Source organism: Marmota flaviventris, chromosome X, assembly GCF_047511675.1.
Source record: "Marmota flaviventris isolate mMarFla1 chromosome X, mMarFla1.hap1, whole genome shotgun sequence".
Classification (NCBI taxonomy): Eukaryota; Metazoa; Chordata; class Mammalia; order Rodentia; family Sciuridae; genus Marmota; species Marmota flaviventris.
The window spans coordinates 114,651,026-114,678,959 of record NC_092518.1 but is presented as its reverse complement, the minus strand read 5'-3'; the positions used below and the strand labels follow the sequence as shown (position 1 = coordinate 114,678,959).

Sequence of the window (27,934 nt, the reverse complement as noted above, 5' to 3'; positions counted from 1 at the left end):
AACTGGCATTCTCTGTCTCCCACTTGGTGGAAAGGAGAAACAGACACATGGTCTCTTGGATGGCTGGTATTGCTTTCCTGCTTTCTGAAATATGGAAGGCAGTGTTATCATCCATTACTGAGTATCCACAATGGGGAGAGCGTTTTGTGCTGAGCAGTAGAAGCATGAAGAAGAAGGCAATGTTCCCTCCCCCTCCCTGCCCTGGTGATACCTTCTGGTATGGAATCTGTACCTACTAGTAACTCATCACCATTTTAATTTGGACAGATGAAAAACAACTAAAAAGAGAAAAAGAAGCCACCTAGGCTCCTGGAGCCAGTGCAGTGTAGACCAGTGGTTCTTAATCTATGCTCTGTCCAGGCCTGGGATTCTGAGGCAATACTTCAGAGCCTGATGTAGGTGGGAGTGATATATAGGCTGGTATGGTAAATAGATGGAGCTCCAGGCCCCCACTCCCCTTCCATTTTAATCTGTTTTATATATTGGGGTTGGATTAGAATTCTTTTTTAAAATCTTGCTGCTAAGAATGAGTTGATAACTACTGATATAGACCAAGCCCAAGAATACTCAGGGCACAGAGTATGGGATAATAGCCTGTGTGTACCATGCCCTTGCTCCCAAGTGACAGGCAAAGCAGTTCTGGCTATTGGGCTGTCGGGCTATCTTGCAGTCCCTTTTGTCACTTCTGCAAGCTCTTAAAAAAAGGAGAAAAAGAAATGCCTCCCTTTATATGGCCAAATTGCTCTGAACAGATGAAAGGGACCGGACTGGCAGGTGATTGTTCCCTAAGATTACAGCCTACACCCAGGCTGAACCTGAAACACTTGGAGGGAAAAAAAATGCTGCAGGTTTTGAGTAATGCTCCCCAACTGGCTTCTGCTCTCAAGACTAAATGAACACACACTATTTCCACTCCATTTCCTTCAACTGGCCTCTGCACTAGGCTATAATGAAATCTGTAGGGGAAGAAAAGAGCATTAGCTTGGAGAGAGGACTATTTTAGTTGCTTAAGCCATCCTCTTCTGGAAAATAGGCAGATGCAGATTATCTGCCTTGTTCATTTGGAAGTCATTATAAGGCCTCCTGTAAATTTTTCTAATATCTCTTCATATTTTATATGATCCTATGCATGCTTTTTAAAATAATTTTAATGTTTTCTCTGGTGCTTTATATTATGTGGGTTCAGGGTCTGATTCAACCTTATCACCAACTACATAGTTTCATCACCAGGCACAACCTTGCCCTTGCTTATTTGGGTCCCTCATATGTCAAACACCCGTCTTTTCATACCATAACACTTAATTAGAATGACCTTTATTCTCCAGCTACCCCTGTTCAAATCCTAGTTTATTAAGAAAAAAATCTCAGTTTTTTAGATTAGATAGACATGGGTTTATATCCCAGCTCTAGCTTGGTTTCCTCATCTGTAGAATGGGGATTATCCCTCCCTCTCTGCTAGAGATTTTTTAAAATTTATTTTTAATTTTAGTTATTTTTACCCCATAGACAAAAAATTAAAAAGTTGTACATGCTGATGGAGTACCATATAATGTTTGATACATGTAATGTTTAAATCAAGTTAAAAATATTATTTCCTTAAGCATCTATTACTTCTTTGTGGTGAAAACTTTCAAAATGCTTCTAGCTTTTTGAAATGTACAGTACATAATTGTTATGTACTGGAGATTCTCTGAGGATTAAGTGAGATGACTTACACAAATCTTCTGGAAAACATTGGTGCTTGTTAAATGTAATCATTGTTATTACTCATATTTCAAAGCATATTTGATATGCCCTTTCTCACTCATGTCTCTCCTGGTGCTGCCTGAGAGCATCTCTCTCTCTCTCTCTCTCTCTCTCTCCTCTGAACAATGTCCATTTAGCATTTAATCAGGCACTAAGATGTACCATTCAGTTGTTCACTAATTCAATCAGTTAATATTTATTGTGCACCTAGTATGTGAAGACACACTAACAGTTGCTGAGGTGAGATGAATGTAGAGAGACAAGGGAGAGAAGAAGGGAAGGTGGTAGACATTGCAAGAGTAAAACACGCAAATTTGGTCACTGCTGTTAAGCATCTTATTTCTTAGTAGAGAAGATGCTTCTATATGCAAATAACTAGAAAAGAAGGAACAAAGTAGTGTGATTTGTAAAGAAGGTGCAATCGGAGGCACAGCTGGAAGACTGTAGATGCTGGGCAATGAAAGATACAACTCTGGAAACAGCAGCTCTTCTGTATTGTTTACTTTCCCTCTGTTTACTTATTTCTTAAACTAATTTGTGGCTATGGGTCCTTCAAGAATGGGTATATTTCTTTTGTCTTCCATGGAGCTTGCCTGAGTACAAAATGGGCTCTCAGTATATGTGCTGATGTGAGACACCTGCAAAATATTTGTAGTAAACAAAAGAGTATCTTCAATACACCCTGGGAAAAACTGCCTGTTCTCATTCTCTCTTATTGCAAGAGCAGAAAGTGAACGCTGTAACTCAGTATGTGAAAAGGTTTAAGTGACTTGACCCCATTTAAAAAAAAATATTAGATGAGACTAGGAATATAGCTTAGTTGGTAGAGAATTTACCAAGCATGCTTGTGGCCCTGGGACCCAATTCCCTATACTATAATTTAAAAATAATTTATAATTTAATAAATAAATAAAGCAAGCTAGGTGTGGTGGTGGACGCTGGTAATTCCAGTGACTTAGGAGGCTGAGGCAGGAGAATCACAAGTTTGAGGTCAGCCTCAGCAACTTAGTGAGACCCTAGGCAACTTAGCAAGACCCTGTCTCAGAATTTTAAAAAAAAAAGGGCTGATAATGTGGTCAGTGGTTAAGCACTCCTGGGTTCAAACCTTGGTATCAAATAAATAAATAAACAAGTCCTTCTCATTGAGCTTTAAAGATCCTTGAGCTTATTTTTAACAAAGAGCATTGTGTTGAGGATTTTGGTATTGAACCAAGTGTAAGACCCTGCATTCTCCCGAGCCCATGATATTATACATGGGCTGGGAGCAGTTCTAGAATGATCTTAACCCATTGGTGCCCCTGTCAGAACCTATGTCTTGTCCCTGTTTTTCTGAGCTGTTATCTGGGAAACAGTGTCTGAGAGTCCTTTTTAACCATGTATTGATATAGGATTGACATATAAAAAGTTACATATATATTTATTGTATATATCTCCATCAATTTGGGGATAAATACATATCCGTGATATTATCACTACTATAAAGGCCATAAACATATCCATCACCCCCCTAAAGTCTTTACCATTCTCCCCTCTACGTCTATGAGTTTTGGTGGAACCTGGGTCTCTCTCCCCACCTCAATTCACAATCCCCCTGCTCTTGTTCATCTTCCTTGCCCCAACAGCCCCCATGGTTGTCCTTTCATTAACCAAGTGCCTTATCTAATAGTGCACTACCGTTTTAAGGCAGAGTGTAAGGACTTGGGATTTGTCGTAAGTAGCAACAGGGGACAAAAATCCCTGAGAGTCAAAAGACTAGACCTCTATCCCCAGCACTGACCCTAAGTAGCTCTCCACCTTGAGAAAGTCACCAAGCCTCTCGGAATCTCTGTTTTCTATGCTGTTAAATGAGGGACTGACTTTGCTGACTCAGTGCAAACAAAATAGCTAGACAACCCCCTATCACCACTATCCACACCAAAAAAATGGAGCTAAAAACACGAGACTCTTTCCAGGTAATTTAGTACCACTGAATTTTAAGGGTGGTGGGCTGGGGAGATGAGTTTTGCAGGGGGAGAAAGTAATTCACATCTCCCAAGATAGTGTTTATAATGGTCTATTAAGAACACATTTAAAAGAAATGGTCTAATTTCTATAGTCTTCTACCCAGGACAGCGGGCCAGTTCAAAGTGGTTTTTGAATAGGGCCATAAGCAAACCCCTTTCAGTGAAACCTAAAGCTGTGTTGCAGAAAGCAGAAAAGTGGAGCTTTCCCCTAATACATTTAAAAATGGTCACTTTACCATTGCCAAACTTCATTACCACTCCCAAGAGCTAAAGCTTCGAGATTAATGATCCTCATCCCAAAGAGGAGGCAGTGATTGCTAAAAGAAAAAAATCCTCAGCACATGCTATTTACTATTCTGCATTCTTTGAGAATTAATGTCAATAATTCTGTTGAAACATTTTTCAAAATAAAGGATGGGGTTTTCTAATTGTCTAGTTAAAAAAAAAATCCCAAGTCTGAGTCCCCAGAGAAGAAACCTGAGTTTAAATCATTAACACCACAAATCTCAGATAATTGTGGAGTGTTTGCAAGTTCCTTAATCAGAATGGTATGTCTGAGTGGCCTGTTTTAATTTGATCACACTGATTAAGTTTCTGTAAGCTAATATATGTTGCATTTCCAATTCAATTAAATGAGAATCTCCTGCCATTACTAGATATTACCAAAACGCCCTGATGGGTGAAGACTATGCTTAGTATTTTCAATTGCTACTGACTTCCTGATTATATAATCTTTGTATTAAATGAAATCGATGAAAGCTCAAATTAAATTCAGCAAACTTTAAGGAGTAAATATGTTTTCCCCATACTTTTGGTATATTTTCACCTCAAGGTGTGGAGTGTATTAGTTGGAACTCATTGATTACCTTTAGTGATAAATTTTACAGGGCTCTCTCCCCTCATATACCAATTCCTAGAATACTCTATCCTGTTCGAAGGCACTGTAACTGTGCGTGATGAATTGGTGCTCTCTCTATTATATATGTATTATAGTTGTGCCTCTTTCAGCTGTAGATAAGAGCTATCTTATGTAAATGCAATTGCTTTGTAAATGTAAATGCCTAGTGGGTCATTGATCATCCTGGTGATAGAAGAAACAGAACAATCGGGGAGGTGTGAGAAAAACTGTCTAGGGACAGAAATGAAGAAAATTGCTAAGTGGGTAAGGGATTGAATCGATGGAACTGGAGAACTTTGTGGAGGGGGCTGGGATAGAAAGAAAAGCCTGGAAGCTACTGGGAGAAGCCTGTTGGAGCTGCCTGCTGGCTTGTGCCTGCAGAGCCCACCAAATACCTTGGTTTCTTAAAGTCCTGAGGACTGACTACACAAATAGAAATGGGCCTAGTCCCTGTAGACTTGAAGGAGAGACTGAAAAAGAAAGCCCAACTGATGAAGTGGGACCTGGGCACTGTGGGTACCTGTCCTTTGCCTATGCATGGTAGATTTTGAATCTCCCAAACGTTAGTCAATTTCACTAACCCACAAAAGTTGTGAGAGTCTTTTCTATAAATAGTCCTTTGAGGTATATATTAGATTTTTGTTACTGTAACCAAAACACCTGATGAGAACAATTTAGAGGAAGAAAATTTAATTGTGGCTCATGGTTTCAGAGCTTTCAGTCCCCAGTTTCATATCTCTGGGCCTGAGGTGAGATGGAACATCATGATGGAAGAGTGTGGCAGAGGAAAGTTTCTCAACTCATGGCAGCCAGGAAGCAGTGTGGGGGGAGTGGAAGGGGCTGGAGAGAAGATAATACCTTTCAGTGTTCTGCTTCATGTAACTAGGTCCCATCTCCGAGTGGTCCATTCAGCCATCATTGGCTTAATCCACTGAGATCAGAGCCCTCATAATTCAATCACTTCCCAAAAGTCCTACCTCTGAACACATGGGACATTGAGGAAACATTCCAGATCCGAACCATAACACGGTGCCAGTCTCGTGCCTCACCTGGAGAAAGATTGAATAGACATGATGCTGCTAATTCTCATGCCTTAACATTTCCTTCAATTTCTTGGGTAGTATCAGGAGGGAGGCGAGCCCAGAAGTGAACACAGGAACCATGTGGGTGAGAGTGCCCCGGGAATTTTCTCACAATATGTTAAGTCCTTTTTATGGAGTCTAGATTTCAAAACCTGCTAGAAGCCAAATGTGTGACTCACAGAGTAATAAAGCCCTCTAAATCAATTTGCAAGACATCTTGAAGATAAACAAGGAGAAAAGGCTTTCTATTTTCGTCCCACTTTTTTATTTTATATCACGCCTACTTCCAAAAAGGATTTGAGATAACTTCCAAAGACATTCTTACTCATGCCTAAGAGTACTTAAGGACTATTTCTGAAAATTGAATCCGTGTATACCATATAAATAAAGAAGAATGATTATATAGGAACAAGAATATATCAGGGCTCTCTTGCTTTATAATAGTCCACGTTGGGGGAGTGGTTAAGTGAGGATTATTTGGGGCACTTGCTCCAGCATTTGCACTTTGCAAGTATGGCTTTTGCTCCTAAGAAAATTACCCTATCTTGTGCCCTGTATCTGCAAGGATTTTTATTTGCTTTCTAATAAAGGTTGTACTAATAAATATGAACCTGTGATTACTAGAGGCTTATTAACATGTCAGTTGTCCTAATGCTCAAAGGATTGCCTATAATGGTCAAGAGAGAGATTTGAGGCCCAAAATAATCTGGTAAGAGCTGGGTCCCAACCTGTAAAGAGAGTATGGCCTAGTTAAATAAAAAATAATAATAATGTATCAAAATCCAGGGAAGAGAGACAAGATTCCTAACTCCAAGAACACTTGGGGCTCAGAGAAGGTATATAGTTGTTGTTTTGGTGTCAAGGATTGAACCCAGGGGCACTCAACCACTGAGCCACATCCCCAGAGCTTTTTAGTGGTGCCTAGTAAGAACTAAGAAAGAGGAGACAGGGCTCATGTGGATGGGTTTGTATGAAAGGGGCGAGGGGAGAGAGCATCTGCATCTGCCTCCCCCCTCAGCCTTTTCCACACCTGTCCATGCATAGCATCCCTGCCTCTTTTTCATCTTACTTTCTCCTTCCTTCTTGTGCTTTTCCTTTTTCCCCTTTGTCTTTTCTTTCCTGTCCTGGCCCACTAAGTTCTTTTTCTTCCCCTCCATCTTCTCCATCCCTCCAGGCTCTATGTGTCTCATTGTGTTTCTCTGCTGAGTTTTCTTTGCTTTCCTCTGCCAGTTTTTTTCAATAAGTTTCCAAATCAGCTTAAATAAGGCCAAGAGGGGAACCATGGGACTCCTCAATTCTATTTGGACCCTGCTGGAGGGTCCAAATGCTCCTAGGTAGGCATGGTCTACCCAACTGTGTCTCTAGCTTACATCTTCCTTGCTCACCACACCCTTTGGCTTTAACCTTGTCAGTTTAGCCTCTGTTTAACCATTGTTAGGAAATGCACAAAGCTGTTTGTAGCAAAAGGCTTAATGTGGCCAGGTGGGATGGTGCACACCTGTAATCCCAGTGGGTGGGGAGGCTGAGACAGGAGATCGCAAGTTCAAAGCCAGCTTCAGCAACTTAGCAAGGTTCTAAGCACTTAGCAAGACCATATCTCGAAATAAAATATAAAAACGGCTGGGGATGTGGCTCAGTTGTTAAACGCCCCTGGGTTCAATCCCTAGTACAAAAAAAAGGGGGGGGGCTTAATGGGGAGGCAGGAGGAGAGTAGAGTTTTGTCAATGCCTTCAGGAGGACAAGAAAGCCTTCCTACAGTGGGCATAGGAGCACTTGAGACAGAAGCCAAATAATACATCTGACTAGAGAGTGCTTTTTATAAAAATTCCTTTAGGCAAGACAATTTAGATCAAGAACATGAACTCTGCAGCCACCCTTTGGGAGATTCAAGTTCAAGCTCTACTGCTTACTAGCTAGCTGCATGACTTGAGGCAAGTTTCTTGGACTTTCTGGGCCTCAGTTTCTTCATCCATACAATGAGGATGATAATACTAGCACCTGCCTCATGGGGTGATTGTAGTAATTGAATTAGTTCATGTTAACCACTCAGAATCATGTCTGACACATAGTAAAAGGCACTTGCAATAGTTGAGTATGAGAGCATCTTAGAATTCTTTGGGGCCTTTTAAAACTGCTTGACTCATGTGTCAGACTTACTTGTAGGTTTTGTACAGAATGCATATCTTGGTACCTGTAGAAGCTTACCCAAGACTGCAAAGAGTTTACTCTAAGATATTTTCATTGTCAAGGGCACTGGCACCCATCCTTTGCCTGGGAACCATATGGTTTGCATGTGTACTTCCATGGGTCCTAGTATATGAGGACCAAGTGAAAACTGCTCATAGCTGGCCAAATCTGACCCTGAATGGCCAATTCCCTCAATATGGTCATGGAGATCAGCCACACCCCTCAGCTTAGTTGACTGTGTTTATCATTCTGAGATCAAATATTGAACAACTAGATAGTTCTAGAGTCCCAGCTTTCTGATGTCATTTAACATTGAAAATTGCACCTGGAAAAGAACAAAGAAGTGCTTGGGTTTAAAAACATAGAGAACAAACAAATTGTAGGCAGATAAGGAACAGTCTAATTTCACTTTTGTAAGCCTTCAGCTTCTAGTTCTATCTAATCTATACCTCTGCCTTCTGTGGCCAGTTAGCAATTCCAAGATGGGGGTGGAATTCTCAAACTCATTTGTCTTCTTTCGTTTTCATGGCTTTAACCTGGCAGCAGTAGAGGAGAGGGGGATAGGAATAGCTCCAGTCTTCCAGGCCAGGACCAAGTCAGAAGATGTGTTGACCCCATCACTTGATCATAGAACCTGAGGCTTGGTTTGGCTTGTGAATAGTGAATAGCTAACTGGCAGAGCCATTGTAGTCCTGGAGCCTGGGGAGGAGGTTCTCAGAGCTAACTAATGTTTCCTTAAAAGATCCTGAAATGTGTGTGGGGTAACACATATTTTATCATAGTTATTCTGGCTCCACGAGTGCAATGAAAATGTTAGCCTTGGCATATCAATCGTGTTTTACAGATGACTGTAATTTCCTGAATGTCAAAACTCCAAATTTTTCTACTAAGCAAACTTTTCAGTGGCAAAACAGATTGCCTCCATAATGTATCACTGTGGGCAGGAAAAATGAAATCTTTATGCACTGTATTATGAATCAATGAGGCATTGAGATTCTTGGAAGGGTGAGTGGACTCTGGAAAATGAAAAACTGCCGCTATTCCATCTCTACAAACTGCTGTTCAGGGAATGGAGGCTTCTGTGGCATTCGGCGTGTGGGCCACAGAAATATCGAATTCAAGTGGAAACCAGTTCCTGTCTTTCCCTGCATTTTGAGGGGTGAATGTCACTGTAAATATAGTGTGAGTCAGGTCATTTGACAAACCCTTGCCCAAAGGCCTCCTTATGTGATTCCCTTTGCTTCTGGGATAATGGTTCTGTTGGGTTATTGCACATTTCATTAAGAACAAAATATTATCACCAATGAATAAGTGTGAATATATACCAGGTGTCTTGCACTGTGCTAAGCAACCTACATGGGTTAGCTCACTGAAAAATCACACCACTGCCAGGTGGGTGCTTAGAGAGGAGGAAAATAAACCTTACCGAGGTTAAGTAACACAAGCTGAGGCCTGCTTCTAGAGCTTTCTGACTCCAGAGACTCTGAGCTGTGAAACAGTTATCCATGGTTGGCTTTGCAACAAGATTCTGGACCAGTGGGTTACATGAGAAGAAATGAGACAGGTGGGCCTGCCCTCTCTAAAATGCCCACAGCCTCTGAGGGAAGAGAGGACTCAGACCTAAATTACAAAGTCAGATGAACAGGGTCCCCAAAGAGAAGTCCAGATAATGCTGCCCAGAGGCTTAGAGGAAGGTATGGCTGTATCATTTGCAGACATCAGGAGGAAGGAAGCATATAGTACGGCCAGCCCTCCATATCCATGGGTTCTGCATCTGCAGATTCAACCAAACACAGATGGAAAATAATTTGAAAAACATGACATCTATACTGACCATTACAGACATTTTATTGTCATTATTCCATAAACATCAGAGCATAACAACTATTTACAAAGCATTTGCATTGCATTAGATATTATAAGTAATCTAGAGATGATTTAAAGCATTCAGGGGGATGTGCATAGTTTCTATGTGAATACTATACCTTTTTACATAAGGAACTTGAGTATGTGTGAATTTGGTTATCCAAGGGGGTTCCTGGAACTCTTCCGTTGTGGGTTGCCTACAAACTGTTTGGACAAAGAAATAGAGCACTCAATGTTGTGCCTAGAGGCAACAGCAGGAGCAAAGGCTGGAGTGGCCTTGGGAGGCACAAGGAGAGGAGTTGGGTTTGCTCGGCATATGGGGGTCTGTGTGCAGGGGACCATTGACAGGATGAAAGATGAGACCAAACAAATAATTTAGTGAGAAATCATGAACATTATTCCATTACAAACCAGTCTGCTAATTTTCCCAGCAAAGCCTTGGACTTTTACCCTTTATGTCCCTGCTTTTGTGTGTATTTTTAAACTAGAGATTCCTGCTGAGTCCTCAGCCTCACAATAATTCTGAGGCAGCCAAGTCTATCCTTGGAGTCCTCAGTGTTCTGGGCCTCCTTTTCTTTCCTCAGAACTCAATGCTCAGCTCTATAATGCCCTGCACACCCCTTCTCCACACTGCCGCATGCCTGCTTCTGTGTGGGATCTGATTAGACCCATAGAAGGGGGTATCTTAGAAGTAATTTAGTTCATCCCTCATTTAAATGACTACTGAGTCTAAATGGCTTAAGAGCCTCCTCTTCCTATTCCATATCCTCGCCTAACACACACCCATAGAAGGCAGATCTTTTCTTTTCCATATTTTTATTGGTGCATTACAGTTGTACATAACTGTGGGATTTGTTGTTACATATTTGTACATGCACATAAGATAACAATATAATTTGGCCAATATCACTCTCTAGTATGAAGGCAGATCCTTAAACCAAAGGAATAAACGTATAATATGGATACCTGGCCACTGTGAAAGGGAGGGGTTGTGCTTCCCAGCACCCCTGAAATTATGCCACCCCGTGAGGCTGGCTCTAGTTGCATATTCTGTTAGGGTGTTTCAGAAAGCTCTGCACAGTGTCACGCAAAATTCCTTTCATTCTAAAGTAAAATAAGCAGAGTGCCATGGAGTAGCAAAATGAGCCTGGATGTCTAGACATGGGTTTAAGACATTGTAACTTGATCACTTACTAGCTATGTGACCTTTCACCTCTCTGTACGCTAATTTCTATGTCGACAAAATGGGCTGGACCTGTCTATTTTAAAGGCATGTCATGAGGAGCTCATGAGAAAGAAAGAAAATGTGCTTTGCTAAAAGATCTTTGCCATAGAGAACTTTTTAGAAAAGGAGAAAGAGGGTGTAATCCCATCAGATAGTTTGGGAATAATAGCTCTTTAATCCTTAAAAGTGAACTGAGAAATATAAATATTTTTGATGAAGAAGCTCAGGGGTGACTCACTCAGCACCTGAACTGGTACACTGAAATGCAGCAACACTGGCCTCTTCAAAATGTACCTGCCCATATTTCAACTGTCAACACATCCTTTCCACCACGTACAAGGTGAAGGTTGATGTATTCTCCCTGCACACATTTCTAGTAACACCTTAACTCATGAATGCTAAATGGAAGAAGGTGGAGTAGGAGAACAGCATAACTTCAAAAATAGCCCTAGGGAAATCAAATCTTGTTTTAACTTCCTGTGTTCATGACTGATTCATGACTCTGAAAACGGAAAAAGTTTGATCACAACTGTCACCGAATGGCCTCATTTTAAATTCCTTTGCTTTCTTGGAGCAGAAAGGAATAGGCCTCCTGATTATGACTATTGAAACAGTCTTTGGTTGGCACACAATAGCTAGTTACCTGTGGGCTGGGATTTCAGAACAGCCCCCTGCCCAGTGGCACTTGCCCTGCAACTGCCTAAAGTTCCACCAAAAGTGAAGAAGGTAGCTAGCTCATCGCCCCTTGAGAAATGCCTCTTTAGAATAGAAATCCCTCTGGGATGACACAGGACACCTCAGTAATGCTATTTTTTTCCTAATCCCTTCCTTTCCAAATCTAAGATTTTAAGCAGCCAAAGCAGAGGCAGAGAATACAGTGGGGAAAGGCTGGAGGAAGGAAGAGGTACGGGACAAGAGATGGACAACACAAGGAATTTTGGCTCTTAAGGAATGTACAACCTGGTTGACAAGAAGAAACAGAGATATGGGCTGGGGGCTGGGGTTGTGGTTCAGTGGAAGGAGCGCTTGCCTAGCATGTGTGAGGAACCAGGTTCTATTCTCAGCATCGCATAAAAATAAAGTTACTGTGTCCATCTACATCTTTAAAAAGTTAAAAAAAAAAAGAGTAATATGGACTGTTCAGATACCCATTCGGTGTTTACTATACAGAAGAGTAGTGCAAAAGCACGGAGTTTGGATTTAGAAGACCTGGCTGCTAGTCCTAGACCCAATGCTGAATAGGTTGCTATTAGTCCTTCCTTCCTTTATTTTTCCCCTTCCTGCCTTCCTCTAGGCCCTGATGTCAGTGGATTCAGTGAATTTTCTTCGGAAGATCTTTCTGTAAAACCACTGTGGGAAGGGGGATTCATTTAGAGTAATTATCTATGGCCTTAAATTCACTTTGATGTTGGCTGTGATCTCTGAGAATGAACCTCAGGGCAAAAGACCAAGTCAGGAGGGAAAGCCGTGTAGGTGGTTCATGAATCATGTAAGTGAACATGACTTTCCTTTGACTTGTCTTTGGAGTCAGTGATTAATGGAAAAGTCCAAGGATGGAGTTCCCCTCCAGCATTTGCCTTAGGTTGGGAAGTCAGGGTCCAGTATCTCCCAAAGTGTAAAATAAAGGTGTCATGTCCATCCACAACAAAAAAATATATAAAAAGAATTGTGTACTGTTTATGCTTTCACCAAGCAAAATGATATCATGACTTATATTTCACAATATGCCTAGTTGTCTGAATACACTTACAGCAAGTTTTCCCATTCTGTCACGTTTTGGATAGGTACTAAAATGTCTTATCTCTAGGATCCAGGGCATTACAGTGTGATGTTAATTTTTGACCTGAAGGAGCATTCTCTGAGCAGAGAGGAGATGCTAGTGGGGTCATTTTGTCCCTGGCTCACCAATGCTGCCCCACTGACTCCTTAAAAAGGAAACACAGATGTCCAAAGTCCTCAATGTGCACCATGAAAAATAAGGTTCTGGTGCACAGAACTTATAGAAGTCTAACAGGTTTTCAGCATTAACATAACCTTCCAAATAATTATTTCTACTCAAGCAGGATCTTCATGTATTTGGTGACCCCTTCCTATACTCACTCCAGGGTAACATCAGATCCTGTAGGTAGAGCGGTTGGTGGCAGATTAAGAAGTTAATTTTTACTCCCAATATTATTATTGTAAAGAAACAAGGCTGTGTCTGTGACTGTATGTCCTGCTTATTTCCATACTCATGCGCCACAACCATGGTATTCAGTAATTATGCCTTTTGCAGCCTGAATACCTGAACAGAAAACTCTCCCAGGGAAAGGAAGCATGACCCTGCCAGCCCTGGAAATTCTGAATGGCTCTGATTCTTTACAGTTTCAATGGTTAAGGAGGTCTGCTTTCCCCCACAAAAGCCAGGCTTTGCACCTCATATCTCTCAGTGCCTTAAAACAATATTAAAGCTCATTAAAAATCAGCCCAGGCTCAAGAAGGGCAGCCTTCATTTAGGGGGAAACTTTTCCCCTGTGCTGTTCTGGAAAATTGCACAATGCTGAGAGCAGCCATTTTTCTTGACTAGATTTCTTCTAACGCTTTCTCTATGGCACACTCGAGGTGCCCACCTCTCAGTCTCTGTACAGCAGGCCCAGGTGAATAAATGAGACTGGCCACAGCCACCTCAAAATTGCCTCAAATAATATTTATTGACTGCCTACCAGGTAAAAAGGACTGTTACTTGATTCCTTGTCTCTGTGGAGGTCCCTAAAGAAATAATTCCATGAGTCTGCATTTCTCACAACTTGGATATGGCAGGAGAATAAGCTATCTGGTTTCCACATCTGTGGAATGGGAAGTTTGGGCTAAATTGGCTGTCAGCTGCACCCCTACCCCTAGGCCCTATAGCCCTGAAGTGCTGTAATCCCATCCCCTTAGGATCCATAAGGGTCCACAAAAACTGCAGAATCAGCCCCCTCATTTCACATTCTGGTATATCCACTTGCCCCTACCTTCAAATTTCCTACTCCCATCAGGCCACACGTGTTCCTGGCCTATGGCTCCCAAGGCTGTTTGCAGGCTCAAGTGTGGATGAATAAGCAGTGGGTGAGAGCAAAGAAGCCAGAGACCCAGGTGCATCTGGCAGTGTGGTTACAAAGACCAAATAGGGCATTCACTAGGGTAGTGGGCAAGAGTTTGGGCTCAGTTGTTAGACAGACTTGCCAGTCACTAACTAGCTCTGTGATCATAGGAAGGTTGAATAACACATTTCTCCTCAATAACCTTAACTGTATAATTACAATAGCAACAGCAATAACAATAGTAATTAATGTGTTGAATGGTATGTCCCAAGCATATTTCTCAGAACCTTATATATAGTACCTCATTTCATCTTTGTAAAGATTCTATGACTTTTCCCACTCTCTAAATTTGGACAGGATAGTTCAGCTAGGAACAGTCAGAGCTGGAATTCAAACCCAGGAATTCTGGCTGTCAAACAGTATTGTTCAATAGAAATACAATGCAGTCACATGTTTAATTTTAAATCTTCTAGTAACCACATTACAAGATAGGAAAGTACAGATGAAATTAATCTGAATAATGTTACTTGACCTTTTCAAAACACTATCATTTCAACATATAATCAGTATAAATAATTAACTGAGGTAGTTTGTCTTCAAGGCTTGTAAATCTTAGTATGCTTGCAAACACTTAAAGTATGTTTCTATTTAAACTAGCCACATTTCAAGAGCTCAGTAGCCACATATGGCTTGTGACTACCTTATTGGACACTGAAACTCTAGAACATGCACTCTCTTCATTTGATATATTATGCCTAAAATGAAGGCATTTGCACCTGTTCTACAGTTTGTGTGGAAAAGCACCCAGCAGAGGGCCTGACATCCTAACACATTATTGTCCTCTCTGTTGTGCTGGTTGCTAATATCAGAGTGCCTCCCCCCTGCCACCACAGACACCCCTGCCTTCATGAGTGTGTACACACATAATCATTTCCTTTCTATCCTTTAGGGCCCTGCCATATTCCTCCTCCTCCTCCAGGAAGTCTTCCATGATGACCATAGCACACAGTACTGTCTCCTCCCTGACATACTTTTGCACTTACTCTCTGGATGATGCAATTAGCACTTAGCTATATCCTATGGTTACCTCTTACCTGCACTGTATTGTAGTCTAATCTCTCCAACTAAATTCGAAGTTCTTTGAAAGCAGATATATATATATATAAAATCTTCCTCACCCTGCCTACAGTTCCAATTATTATTATTTTTTAATTTTTTATTGTTGGTTGTTCAAAACATTACAAATTTCTTGATATATCATATTTCACACTTTGATTCAAGTGGATTATGAACTCCCATTTTTACCCCATATACAGATTGCAGAATCACATCAGTTACACCTCCATTGATTTACATATTGCCATACTAGTGTCTGTTGTGTTCTGCTGCCTTTCCTATCCTCTACTATCCCCCCTCCCCTCCCCTCCCCTCCCCTCTTCTCTCTCTACCCCTTCTACTGTCATTCATTTCTACAGTTCCAATTATTGCAACATCTAGGTTGTCCAGAGTTGATACATTGCTCATGGCTCAATTAAACATTTTCTTATAAACCAAGACCAAGCTAAAAGGACACTATGTCCTTTCTTTGCATGTTCCCGTTCCTGAATTGAATGTCATGAAGGTACCAATTGTATTGCTTCCTAGTTGAGACCTGGAATATACATGGTAATTAAAACACAAGACAGAAGCAATGGATTCCCAAATCAAGAGATACTAGGAAAGATCACCTAAAGAGCAAAACATTAACTATTGAAGTCACAGTGGGGGTACTTAGCAGTTTCCCTCACTTCCTTCTGTTCCTAGGGCTTGGAACTTAACCATTACTCACTTCTGCCTACTCTTGTTTCAGGATTGGAAGAAGGAAAGGAAACAGCTATATCTCTGGCTGCTTCAAATGTCAGCCCTCAGGGCATGGCAGTTTGATAGAGGATGTCACTAGAAACCCTCTGTATACTGAGAAGTACCATGCAGGGAAGGAACAGATCCTAAAAGGGAAGTCAGGAAGCTTGAAATGGTTAATCAGTGACAAAACTAGTCTTCATGTGACTGAGGGTAAAATATATCCCTCTGTGGGACCCAGTCTACCTTATCTATATACTGAAGGGCTTTTTCCTCTAAAAGGTCTTCTCCAAAACACCTTGAGTATTAATGAGCTGAGACTCGCAAAATAATTTTAGAATGCTAAAAATTTGGGGCAGGCAGTTTAAGTGGCACACCTTTTCATGATGCCAAGTAATTGACTGGATTCTGGGTAAAGGCTGGTGACCACGGGTCATAAAGCCTGGAGTTTCACATCTTACTAAAAAACAGCTTATGCACTATTTGTAAAAGCCCTTAGATTTATGTTCTCTGGAACCTCCTGGGCTTTAGGAAAGGGATTTCCTTTAAAAAGAAGTAGATATTGCCATGACTGATTATGTGAAGAATTCCATCTTGATTTTGAAATTAAAGACACTAGAAGTTGTCTTTCTTTTTCATGAAAACAAATATTTTCCTTCTTTATAAAAAAAAGCAAAGGAAAATGGCAGAGAAAAACATTCCTGTCTTTAAGGAAAGCCCATTGGTGCAGAACACACACAGATAGGTTATCTTTTGGTTAATCAGATGGGAAAAATCAATTCATTAAGATGTTATTTTATATACACAGAACTGTTTCTTAGAGTAAGGTAGGAAGAATAGCAGAAAACTTCTACAAGGAGAATGGAGTAGTCATATGTCACTTAAGGATGGAAAAGTCTTGAGACACATGCCATTGAGTAGTTTTATTGTTGTGATATAGCATACCACACACTAGGCTATGTTATAATCTTATGACACTGCCATCATATATATGTCCTTTTTGGACAGAAATGTTGCCTTGCAGCACATGACTATAGCTTGTTTGGGTGCAAGACCATTGCCTCTTTGAATTGGTTTTGTGTTCAGTAGATGTTCTGCTGGGATGGTTATGCTCTGCTAAGGAGATGAATTAATCCCTTGAATGAACCAGTGAGAGTCTTGGTTGTCCTATAGACCACTTAGCTCCTAGGGATTGGTCCTGCTTCCCACCTGTCATGGGTTGCCCAGGGAGCCTGGCTGAGTCAGGAGCCCACAGCATTACCTTAAAGGGGAAATGGAGAGGATTAATATCCAGGTCATTTAGGTCTTTCCTGTGCTGGGAAAACAATCAAATGAAATCAAGGCTGTCACTGTTTGTGTTGCCCACTGCTGTATATGGGACAGTTTACTCTTCTTACTAGATAAAACATGACTGTTAAGCCACAAGACTGTTGTGTCAGTTGGACCCAAAGCAACACATCCAAATGAGCATCCATCCACTTCAAAGTAGTGCCTTTGCAAAGCCTCATACAGCTTTTGTGAGGCTTTTGCCACTGCTGATCACAGCATTTATGGAACTCCTCTTTGGGGACTGCCAGTATATAAGCCACACAGGAAAAGCAGTTAAAAAAGCAATTCCAGGGCTGGAGGGATCCGGTCCCATCGGAGGCATGTTTGTCTTTGATTCAATTTACTATAGTTTTATTTAGTCTGTACTCACATATTAATGTCATTTGATCTGAAAGTCATCCTCCTTGTTTTGCCTGAGTTATTTACATGCCATGGGAAGATCTGTGCAGTTGTTTTAGACATTATTAGCTTAGGATGGAGACCAGACCTTCAGCATTAAAGACTCAATGTCATACACAACCCCCACTGGCTGCAGAGTGTACTTAGGACCACCAACCACAAATCTTATTTTTCTACCACCCAGCATTACTACAAGAACGAGGTGTGAAAAGGCTGAACTTTCAAAAAAATCCAAACAGTGCTACAGGTATAATAAAATGTTCACTCCTATTGATTTGGGTTAGGAATTTGTTTCCTTTCTTAAATTAACTTTTTATTGATCACTCCTATGACCTTAACTGCTATGAGTTTGCTGGCCTTCTTCCATTAAAAAAATGACATTGATATTTATTTCTCCTTTGGGTAGTGCAGGGAAAACCTTATCATGGCCCTTCGTGAACCAGTGGTCTTAAAGGAAAGGAAATATTTACTGCATGATCTTCAGAATGTTTTGCCCAGGTGAAGTTCCTTGGACTTTTCCCTGAACAGAAATGGTCATTCCCAGGTTTTCTCTAAGGAATACAAGGAGGAGCTGTGACTTACTCTTGGTCCCCACTTTTGCTATGATCTCAGAGAGACTTCTGATCTCTGAAGTCACATGCTTAAGACAGTAGTTCTAACTTGATTGTGTGTATGCATGTGCACACATCAGAATTTCTTTCTTTTTTTAATGTTTATTTTTTAGTTGTAGTTGGACACAATATCTTTATTTAATTTATTTATTCTTATGTGGTGCTGAGGATCAAACCCAGGGCCTCTTGTGTGCTAGATGAGTGTTCTACTGCTGAGCCACAACCCCAGCTCCATACACATCAGAATTTCTAGGAGGAATTATTAAAACACAAGTTGCCAAGATCTGAATCCTGAGTTTCTAGTTCAGTAAGTGGATGCACCGATGTGCATTTCTAACAAGTTCCTAAATGATGCTTATGTTGCTGGCTCTGGGGCCACTTTGATAACCACTCCTTTAGTTTGTCTAAACTGAAGTCCCAAGGTTGTGTCCCAGAGTTCAGATGGGAAGAATAGAGTTTCTGGAGTCAGAGAGAACTGGATTCAAGTTTGAACACCTCTACTTTAAATTAAGTCATGACACTGGATCAGATTATTTCTTTTTGTCAGTTTGTTCATCCTCATAATGGAAATAATATATGATTCACAGGATTTGGGGGAATGAATGTGAAAGCGCCAGATACAAAGTGTCCCCGGCTCCTGGCTGTGCAGTTGGTGTCCCTTCTCTCAGCAGTCATATCTTTCCCCTTTGTGAGAGCTAGTGAGTTCTTTCAAACCTGGTTGAGTGTGCCGTTGTCAATTAATGGGGGTCTGCTAAAAATATCCACCCTCATCCTACAACTATTCCCTAAAGTTACATTGATTCTCAAAGGCTACTGGCAATCTGACTTGTGGGTAAGTCCTTGCCTCTCTCAGGGTGGTCATTTGCTCACCTTTAAAGCGCAGGACTTGACCTAGCTGATTTGTTGTCTCAAAGATGTCTTCTTGCTCTGGCAAGTCTGAGATTCTGTAACTTAGAAATCAGGCATTTCTTTTAGAATAACCTGTTAAAATAAGGATGAAAAAATGGTTCTTGTTTTTATCCATTCACTTATTTTTAAGATCCTTAAACTGTCCAGTCTTCTTTTCAACTGGTCTACTCTACAAAAAGTCAGGTACAACAGCTCAATATTACTAGCTTTCCTTAAAATGTTCCAGCGCAGGTATAAAATGGTCTATCTGTTATTTAATAGTGACATCTAGTGGTTTTTCCTTATCAAAGAATAATATACACATTTTCTTATTAGCCTATCCTGAGCTCTGCTGCTTCTCCTGCATTCATTTAATAATCTTTTATTAATCACTTTCTTCATGTCAAACATCATACCACATTCAGAGGAGCTTATATTGATAAATGATACATGTTCTGTGCCCTCACGGAGCTCTCATTGTCTAGTGGGGGAGGCAGAAAATTCCTTAGATAATCAGAACATATTCTGATAAATCTTTCAATAGGAGAACATCAGCAAAGTTGGGGCAGAGAAGGCAGAACTGATTTTGCCCAGGAAAGTAGAGGAAGGTTCTATGAAAGAGACAAACATTGAGTGAAGTTTTGAAGTAGTTTGTAGGTGATCTCTGAAGGACAAATTGAAGCCTCTCAAAAGAATGGGTACTATATATACAAACGCAGGGGAGCCTGTAGGGTACTGTTTGGGGGAAACTCAGAAAATTGAAAATATTATTTTGCAACACTAAGGATTAAACCCAGGAATGCTCTACCACTGAGCTACACCCCCAGTCCTTTTTATTTTTTATTCTGAAATGGTCTCACTAAGTTGTAAAGGCTGACCTCAAACTTATGATCCCCCTGCTTCAGCCTCCTGAATTGTTGGGATTATAGGTGGGTGCTACCATACCCTGCAAGAGTATTATAGTATTGTACATTCCTGGAGCATAGAGCATAGAACAGAATTCTTCAACCTTGGCACTGTTGATAAGTGGGACTGAATGATTCTTTCTTGTGGGAGTCTATGCATTATAGAATGTTTAGAAGAATTTCTAGACTCAACAACCCATTAGATGCCATCAGCAACATTTTCTCCCCAGTTGTACCAACCAGAATATCTCCATGCATTGCAAAATGTCCCTGAATTGGAACCCTGGTGCAGATGCAAGATTCTTCACAGTTGAGAAAGACTTGGGTACAGGGGATTCGCTAGAGTTGAGGCTAGATGGAAAGAAAGGTGGTTTCTGAGTCCCACAAGGCTGTGTCTAACACTTGGAGGAGTTTAACCAGGGAAGGACAGATTAGATATCTATCACATAGGGCTGTAGAAGTGACTTGGGACTGGAGACCCAGAAGTGGGCTAGGATACTGTTGCAGTGATCCAGTAGAAAAGTGATGAGCAGTGGGGACAAGAGCAGAGTTGAGCTATTATGATCTAGAATCATGCTAGGCGCAGTGGCTCATGCCTGTAATTCCAGCGGCTTGGGAGGCTGAGGTAGGAGGATCAGAAGTTCATGGCCAGCTTCAGCAACTTAGTGAGGCCCTAAGAAACTTAGTGAGACCCTGTCTTTAAATTAGAAAAAATAAGTAGGGCTGGGAATGTGGCTCAGTGGTTAAGCGTCCCTGGGTTCAATCCCCAGTACCAAACAAATAAACAACAAAAAAATCATCTAGAATTAGCAGGACTTGGGGAATGTTTAGATGTTAGTAGGTGGAAGAAAGGAGTCAAAGATGGCCCCTAGGATTCTTGTATGGACATCTCTTTCATTTGTTGCTATTGTCACTTGCTTAGCAGTGACAAGAATAACTTGGTCTAAATTTGTAAATTTTACAAAGCAGGTTTACTGTGCACTGGTTACCAACTTGTGTGAGCCCACTGAGTCAGAACACACTCGTATATGACAAATGACATAAATTGAATTTATTAGTTACAGATAGACAGCAAGGAACAAAAGCAGCCTAGGATCCATTGTGAGCCAGGTCCCCATGGTTCAGGAAATATGCTTGAGGCTGAGAATGGTGGTGCAAGCCTGTAATCCCAGCAGCCAGGGAGGCTGAGGCAGGAAGATCACAAGGTCAAAGCCAACCTCAGCAGCTTAGCAAGGCCCGAAGCAACCTAGTGAGACCCTGTTTTAAAATAATAAATAAGTCGAGCTTAGGATGTGGCTCAGTGATTAAATGCCCCTGGGTTTAATTCCCGGTATCAAAAGGAAAAAAAGAACAAGAAAAAGAAAGAAAGCTGCTTGAGGCAGAGGGAGTCTCAACTGTGCGTGCTCTACATGCTTCATAGCTGAGGGACCTGAAACATAGCCCTAGGCTTTATACCTAAGGGTCACTGTGTCTCACTAGGCAGAGCTTCAAAGGACATTTTAAAGGTTGTCTTGGACAGTTCATCCCTGACTCCAGATGTTATATTCCCTAGGAATGAGAGAAACAAGGCCAAGGCAGTTCCTCCCCATTTCAGAACAGTGCATTTTTAACACAGTCTGACATTATTCTTAAGTGCTATGAGTAAGGAGGAGGGAAAAACTGGGCCAGTCCAAAGCCACCTAGAGAAACTTCCCTGCAATAGAAGTTGGCAAATCTTTCACTGTGTTGTTCAGTAGAGGTTCCGTGGGCATACAGATGCACTGAACAACCAACCATTAAATAAACCCAGGTAACTGATGGAAAGCCATGTCTCCAATTTCCAAATGTGACACCCAGTCATTGTAATTGATACATCTGGTCACAAGATAATCCTGTCCAATTATTGCCAACTGAAACAGGCTGTGTATGATTTTCCTGGAGCTGAGCCTGCCTTACTCCTTTAAAATTAAATCATTCTATTCTGTAGCACCCTTCAGGTTTATGTCAACCTGAAGGGAGATTTCTAACAACTACCAGAGATCTGCTCTGGTCTGTGTCTTGTTCTGTTTTGATCATTGCCTGGCTCCTACAGGCATTGCCAACTAGAACAAGAAAATATGGTGAAGATATTTGGGGATATAATCAGAAACCAGATGCATTTTGACAGGCTTAGACTTACTCTAACAAGAAGACATTAAGCAGGGCCGCAAATAACCTGCATCAATTCAGGACAGTGTAGATTGGGTTTCAAAAATGGTATGTATGTGAAAGAGTGAGACGTTTTAGTTTACTCTGTGTGTCATGACTGCCAAAAGGATCCATGTGATCTGAGGCCACCTGAAGAGAACAGTGAGGTGAGAGAGGTGATGGACTGGCCCTTCTTGTTCCTTGTCAGATCATGCCTGGAGGACCACGTTCCAACAAAATGGAATGTATTCAGAGACAAACAGCAGGGTAGTGAGAGACCTTAAAGCAGTATAAAGAATACTTGAAAACCATATTTAGCATGAAGAAGAGAAGCCTCAGGCTACATAAATGCTGTTTTCACATATCTGAAGCCACACAAGTAGAGTTAAAAACAGATCCCTAAGTAAGACCTAGGGGTCTGGAACTACCACTTTTTGTTACCACTCCATATCTCTATCTTAAGCCCAGATTGCTGCTCTCTGTGTATCCCTTCAACTCTCTCCTTGGAGGTCCTACAGGCACCTCAAACTTTTCTCCAGAGACCTGGGGAGCATGTTTAACTCCCCCACCCTCATTCTCTCTTCCATTCAAATCTTAGCTCCTAAATATTTCTCTAGTCAGCCCCACATCCTCTTTCTACCTTGTATTCACTAGTAGCTTCTTTTTTAAAATATTTATTTTTTACTTGTAGTTGGACACAATACTTTTATTTATTTATTTTTATGTGGTTCTAAGGATTTAACCCAGAGCCTCACACGTGCTAAGCAAGCACTCTACCACTGAGCCACAACCCCAGCTCCTCTAGTAGCTTCTTAATTAGTGTCCTTAATTCCATCTCTGCACCATACATAATGACCTTTCCAAAGCATAGTCTTCATGTTACTCCCCTGCCTAAAATCCTTCAAAGGCCTCCATATTGCCTGCAGAATTAAGTCTTAATTCCTTTTAAATTTATTTTTAATTAGCACATAATAATTGTACACATTCATGGGGTGGAGTGTGATACTTTGATACATGCATATGAATTCCTCAATATGACAACTGAAGCAGGCCCCGTGACCACCTCTCCTCTTCAATTCCTCTACCTCTCAACTCTACAGGAGACTTTTTAATGCACTTCTCTCCCACACAACAAGCTGGTTTGCACCTCTGTGTTCCCTGGAAGATGGGGGCTGCTAGGGCCCTTTACATTCATGGAATCTCCAGAGTTATTGTCACCTAATTCTAAGTAGCTTTCATCACCAGGGCATTTTATGCATGAGTGTGTGTGTGTGTGTGTGTGTGTGTGTGTGTATGTGTGTGTGTGTGTGTAGGCCCTGATCTACTTTCTTTGCTGCAGTGATTATCCCTAAGGTGTAGAGATTGAGACTGCCCACATTGGGGCAGTCCTTGTCTCAGGTGGGCACTAGGCAACCTTCAGGACAAAGGTGTACTGGAGCCACACATGCATAACATGAGAGACTCTGTGAATATCTGTCTCTGTCCCTCTGTGATGTCTCCTGTCTCTCCATGTGGGTGTAATGCATATAAAACATTGATTCTGACAACTGCAGTTGGGCTCTCTGTGGTCTAAAGGGCAAGAACTGGCTTTTAGGAAGGAGATCATCAGATTTGCGCTGTGGTGCACTCTCAGATTTACCAGAAGATGTCACTGTAGGCTTAAGCCAGTAAAACAAGTTAGGGCAGGAGGACTATCAACTAAGCATGAAGGTGACTCCATTATGGGACTTTAAAACACTCAGCAGCCTCTATTACAATGCATGTCTGGAAAAGCTGGTTAAAAGATTAATCCAAATGTGTCACTGGACTAAATTTATTATTTTTCCCCAAGAATGAGACTAATTGCCACTACACTATTGCCTCAGGCCTAACACAAAGGCTTGATAAAGGTGTCTGAATGAATGAGCAAGCAAGCGAGTGAATGACTGAGTGAGTGAATGTGAAAATAAGGAGTGCAAGGAGGGATCTGTGGGTATAGTAGTCATCTTCACTGGTCAAGGCCACTAGGGGATAAAAGCTGCTACTCTTTAGCAGTAGGTCTTTACAGAGATGAATTTGAGTGGCACCAGAAAGATCAAGTCCTAGGAAAAGTTCAGAGAAAAATGAAAATACTCTTAGTCCTCACTCCAGGATGCTTCTGTGCCCCATGTTTATTCCAGAAAAACATATGAAGTGATTTTTAAAAAAATACCATCTTGTGATTTTTGCAAGGCACTTGGAATATATGGAAGTGCTATGGCTCTACAGAGGGAAAAAAAAAGTAATGGTAGTAGTGAGGGGCAGGATACATTTTCTCAAAGGAGATGTGGTACTTGAACTTGGACTTGAAGGATGAGTAGAATTTTCTAATAAAGGATGAAAGCTCATGCCAGGCAGAGGAAACACCATGTACAGTTTAGAGGCATGGAGTATAGGTCCCAGGAGGCCTGAGGTGCTGGAAGCCAGCATCCAGGAGGAACATTTCCTCAGAAGGCATTCACTCAGCCAGGTGACCAAGAAGGTTCTCTCTGGCTCCTCACCATCATGCTTTCAGATAGGAATGGATAAACTTCAGAGAAGTTGCTAGCCATTCCCCAGACTTCCTTTAAGAAACTCAATGCCAATATGCAGTGTTTATTGTTTTGCTTCCACAGTATGCTGTTCTGTGATCTCATCATTCATCCATTGGACCCAAATGGAAATTAATTTGTCATAAAAAGCTCAATTACAGGATCATAGACCTTGACATTTCTGGAGTGTGGTACATATGCCCATACCCACTCTGCATGGGTGTGAGTCTGGTGTGTGGTTTGAATGTTTGCCAGTCTGGTATTTGAGCAAAGAATTTTATCCATCTGCAGCATGAAAGGAAAGATAACCACACAGCAAAGCCTCCATGTTTGCTGACATTCATGTGTCCTTTCAGTGGGTAAAGAAAAAGAACATTGTTGAGATGATAGAGTTAACTTTCCTCTCCTGGAAATATTCTCATGTGAGCAAAGGTTAAAAGCAAGGTAGTGACTCGCATATATGCTGTGGGCAACTACCATGTCTATTTCAGTCAGTGACTAACCACAGTGTTTATTTCTGGAGGCCCTGGGTTGTTCTGCCTATATCTACATTCCATTTCCATAACGTATGAGCCATGATGTTATGACAAACAACCAGAATCAAGAGTATCATATCAAAGACTCTTTCAATGTGATTTTGGTTTTTTAATAAGATTTCCAGATTAGACTGGATATTGGAAAAATGCTTATGCATATTTAATAAGAAAGATTAGCATTTGAGCTCACTTATCAACTCCATTTCACTTCATCAAATCATTTGCTTCCATTGAGTCTCCATTTTATAATCAGTTAGTGTGGGTTTAATGTGGGTTGAGGGATGCAGAGTATGAAATAACATGGTTGCATACTGAACTGATGGCATCGGTGGGAGGATTTTGTCATTGGTTGGAGAGAGGAAAAACAGGAGAGGAGAAAAATGGAGTGAAGAATGACAAGGCCCATGTCTTGAGTCTAACCTTTGTATACCTCTTTGGACAAGCTAGTGGGATTTAGGGGACTATAGTACAGTTCAACAGGATACATGCCACCAGCTCCCTTTCATTCACAGTTTGCTTTCTTTGCTGGCCAGTGAACACCACTTAAGCCATGCACCTCCCCAACTCCACTACAGTCACCAACATCTCTGACACTTGATCTTTGTGCTTTGTCTATAGGAACTTCCACTATATCACCATCCTCCGAGATCCAGTATCCCGGTACTTGAGCGAGTGGAGGCATGTCCAGAGAGGGGCCACTTGGAAAGCATCCCTGCATGTCTGTGATGGAAGGCCCCCAACCTCGGAAGAGCTGCCCAGCTGCTACACTGGTGATGACTGGTCTGGCTGCCCCCTCAAAGAGTTCATGGACTGCCCCTACAATCTGGCCAACAACCGTCAGGTGCGCATGCTCTCTGACCTGACCCTAGTAGGCTGCTACAACCTCTCTGTCATGCCTGAAAAGCAAAGAAACAAGGTCCTTCTGGAAAGCGCCAAATCCAATCTGAAGCACATGGCGTTCTTTGGCCTCACTGAGTTTCAGCGGAAGACCCAGTATCTGTTTGAGAAGACCTTCAACATGAACTTTATTTCGCCGTTTACCCAATATAATACCACTAGGGCCTCTAGCGTAGAGATCAATGAGGAAATCCAAAAGCGTATTGAGGGACTGAATTTTCTGGATATGGAGCTGTACAGCTATGCAAAAGATCTCTTTTTGCAGAGGTATCAGTTTATGAGGCAGAAAGAGCATCAGGAGGCCAGGCGGAAGCGTCAGGAGCAACGGAAATTTCTGAAGGGAAGGTTCCTTCAGACTCATTTCCAGAGCCAGAGTCAGGGCCAGGGCCAGAGCCAGAACCCGAGTCAGAATCAGAGTCAGAATCCAAATCCAAATGCAAATCCGAATCTGCCTCCGAATCTGATTCAGAATCTGACTCAGAGTTTGAGTCAGAATTCGAGCCAGAAGGAGAACCGGGCAAGCCCCAAGCAGAACCCAGGCCAGGAGCAGCCCGAAAGCAACACCAGCAATGGCACCCATGACTACATAGGCAGTGTAGAGAAATGGCGTTAAATGGCTCTGAAAGGCTTGTGCACACTTCTCCCAAAGCGCCACCAAAAAGATGGCATATCTTAAAAGATGAAAATGTCCAAACACATCCTGATTCCTTAAGTTTGTAAGTTAAAAAAGGTTTAGATGTTGCCTTTACAGTTGCCTTTCAATTAAATGTTATGCTGTGTGTGGGTAAAACAGATCTCAATATGTAATTAAATTGTCTTTTTTTTTCTTTTGGTTGGACTTTTTATGAAATCCAAAAGCCAAAAGAGACTCACCAGAAATTGCTGTGTAGCTGTTTTAAGAAGTTCTTAAATTACTTATGGAGGCAAAATGAATACACAAAATGTGACCATTTAACATACAACTGAGAAATGGAATTTAAGTGATTCCTGATACACTGTTAAAACCCAGTTTTGGAAACAAACCCTTTTTCCAGTGGTGAGCGTAACTATAAATATCAAATGACTAAAAGAAACACAAAACCTTTCATTTCCTTCTGATTTTAACAAGGAACCTATTTAAATAAAACAGCAACTGATGATAAATTTTACCAAAGTGTAGAAAATTTGAAAATTCCTCTCCCAATGGGTGGTTTTATGTAAAAATATTGGCTTTTCAAATAGAACAGGACTCATATCTTGTAATTTAAGAGATGTTTAAAATTTTAAACTTTTCTACCTTCTACTATTTAAAGGTTTTAAACAGGGTGTATCTCATATTAAGGAAAAAACATATTTTTTCCAAATGGAAGACCAGTGTAAAAATCTAATGTCCAGATGCTTTCAGGGCACTGTAATTTCAACAATTCTGGAATCTTTTTGGCGCTGCTTCTCATTCACTTTAAGGCTTTTCCAAGTTGTGCTCATTCCAAACAAACCCATGTATAGAATCTTTCTCCATCATCTAAATGGTGTGTTGCTGAATTAATTGTGGTATATAATCCTGGATTAAAGTCAGGACTTTCTTTCTATAGAATTGTCTTATCAATGTTTGTGTAGTGAGGTCCTTAATCAAGAAACTCTTGAACAGGACAATGTGTCTAAAAATATTGCTGAAGTTATTCTTGATCAGATAGAATTGAACCTGAATGTGAATTGTTATTTACTTTTTGTACATCTTTATTGTATAATGTTTCCAGTTTGGCTGGC

The 27,934-nt window shown here is 41.1% G+C and overlaps 1 protein-coding gene across 2 annotated transcripts in view; it reads left to right on the top strand.

Annotated features, from left to right (window-relative positions):
• The window catches only part of Hs6st2 (heparan sulfate 6-O-sulfotransferase 2), a 285,280-nt gene extending 258,053 nt beyond the window's left edge, over positions 1 to 27,227 (top strand). For both annotated transcript variants that reach the window (XM_027946995.2, XM_027946994.2), the window contains one exon: positions 25,910 to 27,227. In XM_027946995.2, coding sequence (XP_027802796.1) covers positions 25,910 to 26,801 — 892 coding nt within the window. In that variant the 3' untranslated portion in view covers positions 26,802 to 27,227. The remainder of the gene's footprint in view (positions 1 to 25,909) is intronic.
• The last annotated feature ends 707 nt before the right edge of the window (positions 27,228 to 27,934 follow it).